Here is a 14,078-nt window from a genome sequence, read left to right as displayed (position 1 = left end):
TTACCGAGAAAGCAGGTTGGTTTGGGCTGATGAGGCAAGTCACTTTTATTATCCAACATCACAGCCACATATGAAATGCTTGGCAGGCCGTCTTTAGGGTGCTCTTTTTACACACATTGAAATGTTAAAAGTGACAATCTTACAATTGTAACTATAAACCTCTATGAAGGCGCTAAAAGAGTTGCAATAATTTCAATGGTAAAAATAAATGATCCATGCTTGTCCGACGAACAATCTGCCGTATATTGAAATGTTATAAGCGACAATAGTAGAACTGTAATTAAAGACATCTTTATCGAGGCCCTAAATCAGTAAGAGTGATTTCATTGGTGGAAGAGGATCCGTGCTTGCTGGATGAAGAGTCAGCTGAAACAGTGTCTTTACTGGATGAGAAAGCAGGTTGTTTAGGCTGAGGCAAGCTGCTTTCACTACCTAACATCACAACCACATAAGACATGCTTGGCCTGTCTTCAGGGTGCTCTTGCACACACAGCAGACTGACATGAATGCAGCGCAGCACCTCAGAAAGATTGTTTGAATCCTTGGAGCATGGACTTATTAGTTCTAATGGTCTGCCTTCTTTCCACAACCGCCATGCCTATAAAATGTCAAATCCAATTTCTCAATCAGGATGCTCTGCTTTTTAACATTATGTTTAAGCACCATTATAAATTTATATTTATATTTATATATATATAAGTGATGGGCTTGGAATGATATTTGTACAGTAACAACAACAAATTAGCTCTCACTTGTGCGATAAGGTTAAGATTGTTCTCTTGATGATAGAACCCTCTATTTCTCTTTCCACTTATGATTTCCAATAACAAAATACCAAAGCTGAAGACATCAGACTTCACTGAGAATAACCCATCTACAGCATATTCAGGTGCCATGTAACCACTGCAAAAAGAAAATTGTTAACAAAACTTTAACTGATACATTTAAGATGAAAAGTTAAAGTAAAGAGAGTGCACTTCAATAAAAAAAAATAAATTAAAAAAAAAAACACTTACTATGTTCCAACCACTCTATTTGTATTTCCTACACTTTGATCTCCTCCAAAAGTTCTAGCCATACCGAAATCTGAAATTTTTGGATTCATTTTACTGTCAAGTAATATGTTACTCGCTTTGAGATCTCTATGTATAATCCTTAATCTCGAATCTTGATGGAGATACAAAAGTCCCCTTGCAACTCCACAGATTATGTTGAAGCGCTTGGACCAGTCTATTTGCTTACATTTTGTCTTGTCTGAAAAGAACCTCATTCAATTTTTATACATCAGCATTGAGATTATATACCATGGTTTAATGGAAATTAGAGTACTATTCTAACTAAACTTGTGAGGCTCTTGTAAGATAAACAAACCAAAAATGAAGGAGTCCAGGCTATGATTGGGCATGTATTCGTAAACCAGCATTTTTTCATCCCCTTGAATGCAACAACCAAGAAGCTTTACTAGATTTCGGTGTTGAAGTTTGGCAATCAGTATTACTTCATTTTTGAATTCGTTAACTCCTTGTAATGAACTCTTTGAAAGTCTTTTCACGGCAATTTCTTGCCCATCTTCTAGCGTACCCTGAAAATTTTATAATTTATAAAAGGGTTATGATATATACTAAAAAAAATTAGTGTTGCTTTTTGGACAAATTAATATTGTGAGCAATATGGTTGCATGTGGAGTTAGTTACCTTGTAAACAGGTCCGAAACCGCCTTCCCCAAGCTTATTGCTGCTTGAAAAGTTGTTGGTGGCCTTAACAATCTTTTCTAGGTCGAAGAATAGCATCTGTATGTCCTCTACTTCTCTTTCATAGTTCTGATTTATTATTAATACACTGGTCCCTGAATTGGGTTATGAAAAAAGAAAGGAAGTTCAAAATATCAAATTCAATCGTGTGTAATCATTTGTTATATAAGAATGATTAGTTGATAAGTCACTCATATCTCAACTATGTAATCTTTAAAGCAATGAATCTATCATTCTTTTTTTTTTTTTTTTTTTAAGATTAATTTGGTTTTCATTTTTTCTTAAATTCTTATTTTATAGTTGATTGCTTCAAAAAATAGTTAGGCTTAAAAGAAAACTAAATAAAAGATTAAAGATTAAAAATTTGAAAAATACAAAAAAGTAAACTTTTTAATACTCATGTTTATAATACGACGCCAATTTTAATAAATATTTTGGTTTTTGTTATTATAAATGACTAAAATATAGTAGTCATCATTTATTTTATACACATATATATATATATATTATATATATATATATATATATATATGCTTGACTCTCAACTGAAAAATAGAAAACCAAAGTATAATGCTACCTAAAAAGCATAATATGGAATGTCCAGGGACTTAACTCCTTTGTGGCTAGAAAAAATAATATTAAATTAATTTTTTTATTTTTAAATTCATGTATATATATATATATTGACATGTCTTTTAAAGTTTTTTTTTTTTTCTAACCTTATTTTTTATAATTTGTTTTTTTTTTTTGTTTTTTTTTTTTTTATAACTTAAGTTATTTTCATTTTTATTATTACCCATGTATTTATTTGTTTGTTTCCCCTCTTAAACTCTGTATATGTTTTTTGAGTAAGAAAAGATAAGGAGAAGACATGAGTGAAAAAGGGAGAAGATATAAAAAGAAGACTGAAGTGTAAATCTATAGTACGAGAAAGAAACTTTAGTAAATAAAATAAAATATAAATAGATTAACGATTAGAACAACTTAAAACAATTTAAAAATGATTGAGAATGAAATTTAACAATTAAAATTTTCTTCCAAAGTGGAGGAAATAGTAGCTCTATTACTTTCTAACCAAAATTAGGGCTGTATGACTCACATCACATGTAGTTTAAGATAATTGACACAGTTTTGCAAGGGTCTTTGATAATTAAGATTTTACCTTCTTCTAAGCCTTTCCTCGTCTTGACTTTGCGGATGCGATGAGCAAGCAACACCAAACCACAGAGTATAATAAGTACCACCACAATTACCACCACAACTTTTTCTACCATCCGCTCACTATTTCCACCTTCACATTTAATTTTGGCACCCCATACAAAAGTATAATTAAAATAAATAAATAGAAAATTCTACGACTTCAAAGTTCTTAAATCTGAAAGGAAACAGAGAACCCTTAGTATGCAAAAACACATGGAAAAATAAAAAAAGATAGGAAAGACAGTACTGGTCCAATACCTATCTCTGAAGCGTGCATTCGAACATGTAGATCTTGGCCACCACCATCTTGAAACTGTCTAATATCAATCAAGTCCCCAAACCACATGACACACCCACTACCTCCTTTGATATCAGAATTTGTATAAGCAGTGCATGAACAGTTGCTCAAGCATTTGGCTCTGCATTCCTTGAGATTCAGACTTGCATTCACCCAAGTATATGTAGCATCTGGCAATTTCAAGCCCTTAAATCTGACAAACCCAGATGAATCTTTGTCCTGGCAGCTGAATTGTTTATTCCGTACACATCCTTGAGACCATTCCATTAAGTTTCCTTTTGGCTTGAACCCCTTTAAACATTGGCAAGCAGGGGATTCCCCAATGATACAGTTTCCGTAGGGACCGCACAGACCATACCTGTCACAGTTATCTCTCGGCACTGTTGTAAATACATCCCAACGTCGAGCCTCTGAGTTCCAAAAAAAGCGGTTCCTAACATTACCATTGCTCTGGTTCACAACGACCCTTGATTTCTCAGATTCATTTCGCAGGTGAAAAATGTAATAAACTTCATATTTGCTGGAAACGAATTCGTAGCTAAATAAAGGGTTCTCGGGTTTTAACTCCGGTGAACCGCTGAATCGTATACCATTCCATGGACCATTCCGGCAGTACTTTTCGGACCCTACCCACATCATAGACTCAGGGTAGTTACAAAGTGCAATTCCCCAACTAAAATCTCCTGGATAAGGATCATCAGAGCTCTTCCACGATACAATTCTGCGTTCGAAACCAGTTCTCAAGTCCCATCCCAGCTTCATACCTGGCAACAGAGTATCAGTAGGACAATCAAAACTCTGCCACAGATAGCTCTCTTCTGAATTCTCATCATCTTTCCCATCTCTTAGTACTAGATTTCCAGTATCCAGAAGCTGCAATATTGGAGTACTGATCTGCTCGATTGGTTTGTTTGGTTTTGCTGACCAAACAACAGTACTAGTGCTCTGTTCGAGAAAGACAATATGTCCTGTTCTGTTAATCTTCAAAGTCCCCGAAGAATCGTTGATTGGATTCTTCCTGTTTGCGACCCAAACAACAGTTTTAACTGGGATATCTTTGTACCAAATTCCCACATACCTACTATTTCTACCAGGAGGACTGAAGAAACCTAGTTCAAATTTTCCATATTTGGAAACCAAGGTGCTGTTTTCACTGTCAGTGATGGTCTGGGTTCCGAAAATGGTGTCAACGGCTATGGAAGAGTCAGAAAGGGAAAGTAGAACGATGGTAGTGATAAAAAATGCAGTAAAAGACAGAATCCCCATTTCTTCTACCTGACATGCATGGCTTTGGAGCTCTCAGCTTAGAAATCAAATCTGTTAAGGAAACAATTCTCATTAATTTCTTCCTAATTAAAATCATATCTGTAGATTTTACAACCCATATTTGATTGGTTGGCTGAAATTTCTACAACTGATATTTGATTGGTTGGCAGAAATTTCTACATTTTAGTCTAAACCTATAAATTTCTTTTTAAAAGGAGGAAATTATTTGTCGTCACATACATACATGCCTAAGATGTTTAATTCAAAAAAGAATTTTAGTGACAATTTATATTAAAATTTTAAAATAATTTTTTTAATAATAATCATTTTAATTGTTATTTGATATATAAATCACACTACTAACTAATACTACTAACTAATAGTAAGCAACAAATAATATTTTTGTTATAAAAATAGCTTTTTTTTATGATTATATCAATAAATGAAGAAAAATAACGATAAAATAGAATACATTACATACAAAATATTTTTGGAAACATTTGCTGAAATTTCCCACCTTTGTCTTTATTTGTTGCGTGCATAGTGGACTGGCTTAGTTGATTTCCCCGAATCTCTATAGCCATATTTGACTGGTTGGCTGAAATTTCTACAATTGATATTTGATTGTCGGCATAACTTTCTACATTTCAGTCTAAACCCATAAATTTCTCATTAAAAAGAGAAAATTGTCGTTATTCCTCACATACATATGTAAGATGTTGAATTGAAAAAAGAATTTTACCGGAGAATCACCAATTTATATGAAAAATTTTAATTGAAATATTTAATTTTATTATTTTTATATCAAAAATTTAAAATTTAAAAAATAAATCAATTAATAATAATTATTTAAATTATTATTTAGTATGTTGGGCACATTAATGATCAATAGCAACAAATAATATATATATATATATATATATTTTAATAAAAAGAACTTTTTTTATCTCATTAATAAGTGAAAAGAAAACTAACAATAAAATAGGATATATTAGATTCAAAATATTTGTGGAGACATTTACTGAAATTTCCACCTTTGGCTTTATTTGTTGCGTGTGTAGTGGATTGCCTTAGTAGACTCCATGAACAAAGTCTAGTGGTGGATAGAGAAGTAATTAGGGTCTGGGTCAAAAAGGAGAGGTAGTCCACCAATTTCTGATCCATTTTTTCGTTTTTATTTTTTTTCTTTTATTTATTTATTTTTTTCCTTCATCAGTCAGCTTTCAGTCTCCGACCGGGGCAACGTGGTGTAACCGTGAAAGCTGAACACAGTGACAGAATTGGTTGGACTCCCAGTAGATGACAAAGAATAAAAAAATAAAAAAATAAAAAAAGGTATTTGGACTGAGTTACTTTCAAGAAGGATAATAAAAAGTTTGAATATATGCAAAAGTATTATCATCGAATGAGGATTTGAATATATATGCAAAAATACCATGTAAATATGTACAAAATAACAAATAAATTATGAAATTCTTTTAATACAAAAATTTAATTTTTTTTTTCCTTCAAACATTATATTATGCTAATTTGCTTAATTATTTAATTATTTAATAATTTTCTTTAAAAAAAATTATGTTTATAATAGTAACCAAACGATAAATGTACTATTCATTAAAAATATGAGAAAAAGAAATTTCCTTCGAATTAATTTCTTAATTCGGCAGAGTAACTGTGGGATACAGTGATACCCTGAACTGAGAAGAGTGCTGACAGATAATATTCATCTTAACAAAAGTTAAGCACTTTTATTAAGGCCTTAATTACAACTATAATTACAAACATCTATTGAGGATGTAAAACAGTTACTGTAATTTCATTGCTTGGAAGGATTCAAACTTGTAGGGTGAAGAATTTGGTGCAACATTGTGTTTACCATGGAAGCAATGAATCTTTTATTTTATTTTATTTTTTTTAAGCATCAAATGAAATCGAGCATTATGTCAGCTAAAGTCTTGACAGACTGTTGCCCAGAAAATAGTAAGGATAAGTTCACCAGATTTCTACTGATAAGAATAATCTCACTTATGTTGGTAACGGTTTTTCCAAGTTACCCAAAACGAAATGAAGCAGGATATACACGTAAGGCATAGTGGTACCAAAAAAGTAACTTTTTGAAGTTGAACTTGGAGGATGTCACACAACAATGTTGAATGTGCTGCATTTACTTGCAACTCAAGTAAACAGTACAAGTGCGATGTTGTGGAACTCTATAATTAAACATGGTTTTGGCATATATATGAATTGAAACGTTGTTTAGACTTACATTCTAAGCCTTTCCTTCCCTGACTTTGAGGATATAATTAGCAAGCAAGAGCATCATACAAACTGCAAACATGATTGCCATAGCTATATTCACCTTATGCTCACGATTTGCATCTTCACATTTAATATTGGCACAACATTCAAGTGCATCAATACATCATGACAGCTTAGAGATAACAAAACGAAGCTTTTAAGAGGAAATATTTTCAATTTTAATAACAAAAAAATCATTATGCAAAAGACATGGAAAATACGTAGATAAGAAAATGATCGCATAACTAACTTTGAAGCATGCATTTCGAACTTATAGATCATGCCCACCATCCTGAAGCTTTCTAATATCAATTAAGTTCCCAAACGACATGGCATAGCTGCTATCTCCACCTCTGATATCAGTATTTGTATAAGCTGTACAAGAACAATTGCTCAAGCATTTGGCTTTGCAGCCTTCAGATTCAATCTTACATTCACACAAGAATATTTAGTATCTAGCAATTTCAAGCACTGAAATTTGAAGGCAGTTCAATGGTTTATTCCTTACACGTCCTTGGGACAAGTCCATGATGTTTCCTTTTAGCTTGAAACCTTTCAAACATTAGCAAATAGGGGCTTCTCCAATGATGCAGTTTCATGGGCACCACAAAAACCATATATATCACAATTACCTCTTGGCACTAATGCAAATACGTCCCAACTTTGAGTCCTTGAATTCTAAAAAGAATTTTACACACTTGTAGAAAGCAAAATATATAATTTCCTTCATAGACCCTTTGGGTATTTACTGAGGTTTTGCATACAAGTAATTAAGGAAAGAATAGTTCTACATAATTAGTTGTACCAAAAAATAATACAATCAAGTAAAGAATTATGGACAAGTCGGTAGTGAGTTTAAGGTGGAAGAGGATTCTTCCTTAATATGCCCCTGCAAGATGGTGCTCCTATCGGATACACCAAATCTTGGAGCGTACAGAGGCAAAACATTGCTTGGCCAAAGGCTTTGTGAGTGTGTCAACCATTGGTCCAGGGTAAAGACATGAGATATGCAAAAAGAACCATTAGCGACCCAGTCACCAACAAAATGATAATCAATAGCTATGTGCTTCATTTGATAGTGGAAGACTGGGTTGGCACATAAATAGTTAGTGCCTAAATTATCACAAAGTATCCTTGGTGGAGGAAAGTAAATGGCGCCAAGTTCAACCAAGAGATTTGTTATTTATGATAATTTTGTAGCGATTGTAGCGATTGCTCGATACTTGGCTTTGCTTGAAGAACAAGCCACAATGCTTTGCTTTTTAGAGCACCACGAAATAGGACTGCCACCAAGATGAATAACAAAAGCAGTTGTGGAGGTCCCCGATTACCAGTCCAATCCGTATCGAAGTAAGCAAGTAATTTTAAAGGTTGGCAATGATGCAAGAAAAGATCAAACTGCATGGGTCACTTAAGATAAGGTAGAAGATGTTTTGCTGCCGTACAATTAAGCTGTGTGGGGACATGCATGAATTGAGCTAGCTTATTAACTAGGTGATAATGAGTTTTAGCTTACTTATTTAATCTTCTAAAACTTGACTATTTGTGAAAAGCTCAAGCATTTATAGTTATTTTAATATGTTTTTGTATACCTGCATAGGTGAGCTCTAAATTGAAATTAAAGATAATTTATATGATTTTTAAAGAAGGGATCACCTTGGAGAGAAAGAATGCTCACCATGCCTAAACTAAATCAAACATGTCATCCATTATTCAAGACTGTTAGAATGTTGAATTTTCATGCCTTGATATCTAATTTTAACTTTCATTAACTTAGGTCAACTTACGTGATGTGCAAGGCATGTGCCTGGACTTTAATGACATTATGTGCATGTCATGTGAGATTTAGTATAGAGATTTGCATATGCAAATCATGTGATCTCATTTAAAATAGGCATGTGAGAGTCATATGCAAATCTAGGACCCTCTGATCTTAATCTAAAGGTTGGACTTAAGCAAAAAGGGTATGCTTTTAGAGATCATTTTAGTAGGCTTCATTTTAGTGGCTATATATATTACAAAGGGGGGAGGAGGCCACTATTGTAGATAACTTGAAGAAGAACTAAGTGCAACACACCCAATTTAGAGAGAGAGAGAGAGAGAGAGAGAGAGAGAGAGAGACCTAAATCTAAAGAGAGAAAGCTTGGGTTTGGAAGAAAATTGAAGATTGAAGGGCTCCTCTACAAGATTTCTCCTCGTTTGAGTTTTCTCTATCTTTTATCACTCTCTAAATTATATTTGGATATATATATATATATATATATATATTGTATTTAATATGGATTTAATGATAAATATATACATATATATATATATATATTCTACTTTGAATTTAGTTTATATTTGGTGCATAGATTACTAGATTTATTATCTTGGGTGTTGATGGAAGTTTTATTTGGATTATAATTGGATGTTGGGTTGATTATTATTGTGAAATTCTATTATTTTTATTATGTATATTTTGGATCTAATGTTATAATATGTCTAATTAGATTGAGAAATCAATCGGGTACTGGATAAATCTATAAATTTCTCCTTGAAAAATGATTATTTAATGGATTTATCACTAGAATTATACAGCCCACGTTTTAATTAGGAAGTGAGTAATTTAAAAAAGAGGAATTAATGCATGGATTTTTAAGTTAATTTAGGAAGGGACTCTTGAATTTTCACTAATTATTTAGGGATTCGTGTTCTCTTAGGGATATGGATATGGATGTAATTAGAAACCTTTTTTGGTAGAATCAAGGATAGAAATCCAATAGAAATTACCCAAGTTCAATTATAGGAAAAATAAGAGGTAAATCAACATCCCAAAACTTTATATCATAATTTTTGTCATTGTCATTATTTATGTGTGTTATTTCTCTTGATTTTTAGCCCTATTACTTTCGGTTAGTGTTAATATTAGTTTTAATTTATATTGCACAAGTTTTAGTTGAATTGGGTGCCTAAACAAAAAGAATTAATCAATAATTTTTGTACTTAGTTAGGTTTCGAACATCAATGCTCGAGGGAGTAATACTTTTCTCATTACTTTATTACTTAATCCATATACTTGCAAAAATAATGCATGAAGTTTTTTATGCTGTTGTCAAGGATGGAACCCATGTTGCCTAACATGATAGGCAGGAATACTCACTATTGTACTATAACAAAGCTACTGTTCGATAAATATGTGTGGATATTTTGTAAAAAAATTTCATAGTAGTTGTTTTGTTGCTGTCCAATAAAGTTGTGTGGGGGCATGCATGGATTGAGTTAACTTACTGACAAAGTAAGCAACATCTGGACATGTAAGACAAAGATATTGTAAACGCCAAGTAATCTTAGAAGCTGAGTAACATCAATGGGTAGTGTTAGAGTTGGTGATCCGAATTCTAATTGGCCTAACTCGAAAAACTCATAGTGCAACCATTTGGTGAAATTTATTTTGTGAAAATTTTTGGGGCTCTATGGTGGTAGTGGAGGTTGAGGACCAATGGGCAGGGCAACACCCCCGCGGTACAGACCGGTTCAGTTTTAGGTTTATTCCATACTATATGTTTATGCTTTTGGGATTTTTCGGCTGTATTGAATTTTTAGCCGCTCTATTTGCTCATTTCTTGTACCAATCTTTTCAATAAAGGTTTTGCTTCCCTTTGCCCATGTTTTTTTCCCATGAAGGGTTTTCCATATAAATCTATGTGTGTTTTGTTTTTATTCTTGTTCTTCTATTGCTATTGTTGTAATATTTTCATAATAGGTGGAGATCCATCAATAGGACAAAGCTTGCTAGTGCTAGCAAGAGTACTTGACTCCTTTATACTAGCAATCTTCATCCATTCAAGAAGATCTCTAATGTACATGTATCGAGACAAGAGGAAACCGTGGGTTGTTAGCACAACCTCAATATCAAGAAAATAGTGAAGGGTACCGAGATCCGTGATTGAAAAACATTTAGAAAGAGCACCAATGAAGGCTTGGATAATGGATTTTGGATTTCCTGTAATAAGGAGATCATTTACATAAACCAAGATATAAAAAGTAAGTGAATTTTGAGAATAAATAAACAATGAGGCACTAGATTTTGAGTTCCAAAATCCATAAAAAAGAAGAAACTCTTTAAGTTCATTGAATCATGCTCGAGGAGCTTACTTGAGACCATAGAGAACTTTCAAAGCTGACAGACATGAGTTGGTCGAGATGGATCAACAAAGCTAGAAGGTTGAGACATAAACACTTCCTCATGAAAGTTACCATGTAAAAAAGCATTATTCATGTCAAGCTAGTGAATAAACCAGCCACAAGCAAGAGCAAGTGACAGAACAATTTGAATGCTAGTAGGCTTCACTACTGGGCTAAAAGTCTCATGATAGTCGACATCAAGGTGTTTGCCTTAGCAACCAGTTTAGCTTTTGAATGAGCAATGCTACCATCTGGGATTCAATTTATACAAAATGCCCATCTACGCCAGACAAGATTTTAAGAAGGAGACTGAGGTACAAGCTCCCAAGTCCCTTCTTTAAGAAGAGCATTTAATTCATGACACATAGCTTCATGCCATTTCGACTCTTTCAAAGCTTGAGTGGCAAATGTTGCGCAAGTGAGACAGGTAACAGATGAAGAGTGGTGTAGTGAATTTGTTTTGGCTTGATATATTATTTTGGGAGCAGATAACGATTGGATGAGTGCATGGAGCAGCAGCTAATGGTGTTATTAGTGAAGGATCGAACACATCAGAAGGCTATTCGCTCATGGATTTAGAGACTAATGAAGATGATACGACACTGTCAATGGGAGGTCTGTGGCCAAGGATATACTAGTTGAATGTATTGGTGTGGATGAGACAAAAATATATTCTTTTTTTTTATTGAAGGAACGTAGAGCACGTTATTTAGAAAAAGATTTAGAAAAACTAGGAAGTGTGGAGCTTCCAATGTATATAATGGGAAGACCTGTTCCATCTCTTATGACAATGTCATCGGATCGCTCCATATTGTTATCGAATTGAAAGGTTATCAAGATCAGTTGCTACATGATGAGAGGCTGCATAATCAACCAAACAGTTAGATGGGATGTTGTTGTTTGTTGTTGTGTGATGAGCCAAAGAACCAGCTTGAAGAAACTGTCAAGTAGAGTGTCCACGATGGTCATAAAATTGGTTGACAATTGAATGGCTAGATTAATTTCTAGTGTTTGGAGGATGAGAGTTCTGAGATTGACATTTTTAAGATGGAGATGAAGACTTTTTTCCATCTGCAGTGGTTTTGAGACATGTGAGAGGTATTTGCAGTCATGGGAATAGAGGTGGAACGATTGTTCTCACAATGTAGAAATGATTCATGTTTGAAGAGTTTATCATGAAGTTCCTTGAACGAGATGATAATATCTCTAACCCGAATAGGAGCCGAAATTTCTTTGAACTCAGGTCCGAAACCATACCTAAGATGTGCAGATCTCTAAATCAACATCAGGTAGAGGCCAGCCAATAAGTGCAAGATCATCAACAATAGCTTGACCATCACAATGAAGTAAAGTCAACTACTCTTTAAGACTTAGTGTAACATTTTTTAGGAATTTTGAATGATTTTTCCTTAATGGACTTTAATGGGCTTTTAATGCATTAAAATAAATTTAATTTGTTTTTCCATTTTTGAGTTTTGAAAAAGAAGAAGAAAAAAAAGGGAAAAATGGTTTTTGTGGATTCTTCTTCTTCCCCTTCACGTGGTTTAAGAAAAGGAGAGAAAAAATTATTTTTCAGCATATTTTGTGTACTGTGAGTGTGGCAAAGATCAGGTACACTAGAAGTTCAAAGGGAAAGCTTCGGAGGTGCTGTGTTCGAGAACTCAAAAATTCATTGTAACCTGGGAGACAACCGTCAAAAAACACCCGCATTGGTGGGACGGGAATAGTCTTAAGGACACTGTGGTACCACACAGGCCTCGGATAATTTATTCAATCAGCAGATCACCAAACTAAAAAAGATATAGGTTCTTAATCATTTTATTTTGTTTAATTTTCCTATATTTTGATTACATATTTTAGATCCACAAGTATTTACATATATTTATACATTATTTTTTACAATCTTAACACTATGTCCTGGTAAATATATGGTGATATATGTGGATGTATGATTTGCTGTTTATTTTTATATGTGAATGTGTTGTTGGAAGGGAAAATATATATATATATATATATTTATATATGTATATTTTTATTTTTGGTTTCAAACTGGGTATAATTTTGTGGAATTAAAATTTTATTTAAATCAATTTATGTTGCCTATGTCTTGGGCAATTCTTTATTTTTATTTAAAATCAAAATTTTTTCCAAAATTGAATTACCCATGAATTTCTAAGCTTTTTGGTGATTTTTCAATATTTTTTCGGTTGCTGAAATAGTAAAAACTAATGAAAAATTCAAATCGGGTCGGCTAACCTGTTTAACAGTAAAATTGGTCGATTTTAACCCAATTGGAGGTCAAAAGATAGGTCAAAAAATGGGTTAACGGGTTAGAAAAATGGATATGGTAGCTTTCTTGGTTGGTGGGCTTGAATTTTAAATTCTGATGGACCTGGCCAAGTTCCAAAGCCCAGCCCTTGGTTAGAACAAGTTATTGTTCAGCCTAAGCCCAAGCCTAGACCAGACCCAGGCCCAAGAGGATTCAGCCTGATTGGGCTTGCCACGTGTTGCGATGAGAGAGTGCCATGTGGCGAGAAGAAGCGATGATAAATGGTGCACAGTGGCAAGGCGATGTGTCACACATTCGCGAGACCACGTGTCGACCAGTCATTGTGCCACGTGTCGACCTTTAACAGGTGAGACGTGTCAGCCTCTGACTATGCCATATGTCACATGATCGAGATGCCATGTGTTAACCTGATATAGATGACATGTGTCAAACTTGATGGTGATACATGTTGATTAGGTTAGGAGCCACGTGTGCAGCCATGTGGACAGCTTAGGTGACGTCAGCAGACACGTCTGCTGTCATGTCAGTTAAGTGGACACGTGGTAGGCTCCACATTAGTCGATGCTGACATGTGGTGTCGCCACATCGACAAATGGATGATATGGCAAGGTGCTACATCAGCGCTTGTACCACATGGCAATTGATACAGTGACATGTGGCAGTGCCACATCAGTAATAGTGACACATGGCAATGACATCAGCGATGATGTAATTATTGTGAAATTGATGATGTTAGACCTGATGGGTAGCAATTTTGGGAGTGTATACAACAATTTTATGGGTGTATATAGAAATTTTGTGGTGTATA

General features: G+C 33.9%; 1 protein-coding gene across 1 annotated transcript; it reads right to left on the bottom strand.

The window, feature by feature from the left end:
* Window positions 1-164: 164 nt before the first annotated feature.
* On the bottom strand, window positions 165-4,651 carry LOC107430927 (G-type lectin S-receptor-like serine/threonine-protein kinase At4g27290). Its single transcript, XM_025070598.3, has 7 exons — window positions 3,210-4,651; window positions 2,914-3,042; window positions 1,695-1,846; window positions 1,372-1,582; window positions 1,017-1,254; window positions 753-903; window positions 165-598 (listed from the first exon to the last, which is right to left on the bottom strand). The coding sequence occupies exons 1-7, from the start codon at window positions 4,513-4,515 to the stop codon at window positions 293-295; spliced, it is 2,493 nt and encodes an 830-aa protein (XP_024926366.3). The 5' UTR covers window positions 4,516-4,651; the 3' UTR covers window positions 165-292.
* Between the last annotated feature and the right edge of the window lie 9,427 nt (window positions 4,652-14,078).

This window comes from Ziziphus jujuba, chromosome 1, assembly GCF_031755915.1.
Source record: "Ziziphus jujuba cultivar Dongzao chromosome 1, ASM3175591v1".
NCBI classification, from domain to species: Eukaryota; Viridiplantae; Streptophyta; class Magnoliopsida; order Rosales; family Rhamnaceae; genus Ziziphus; species Ziziphus jujuba.
Note: the sequence above shows the minus strand (reverse complement) of the source record. Positions and strands in the feature narration are given on the sequence as shown.

Excerpts from the sequence above, each read along its gene's own strand:
- LOC107430927 (XM_025070598.3), bottom strand. The coding sequence starts at position 4,515 with ATGGGGATTCTGTCTTTTACTGCATTTTTTATCACTACCATCGTTCTA. Across the intron at positions 1,847-2,913 it reads GAGGAAAGGCTTAGAAGAAG|GGACCAGTGTATTAATAATA; the intron begins GTAAAATCTTAA and ends AACCCAATTCAG. Across the intron at positions 904-1,016 it reads AATAGAGTGGTTGGAACATA|TGGTTACATGGCACCTGAAT; the intron begins GTAAGTGTTTTT and ends TTCTTTTTGCAG.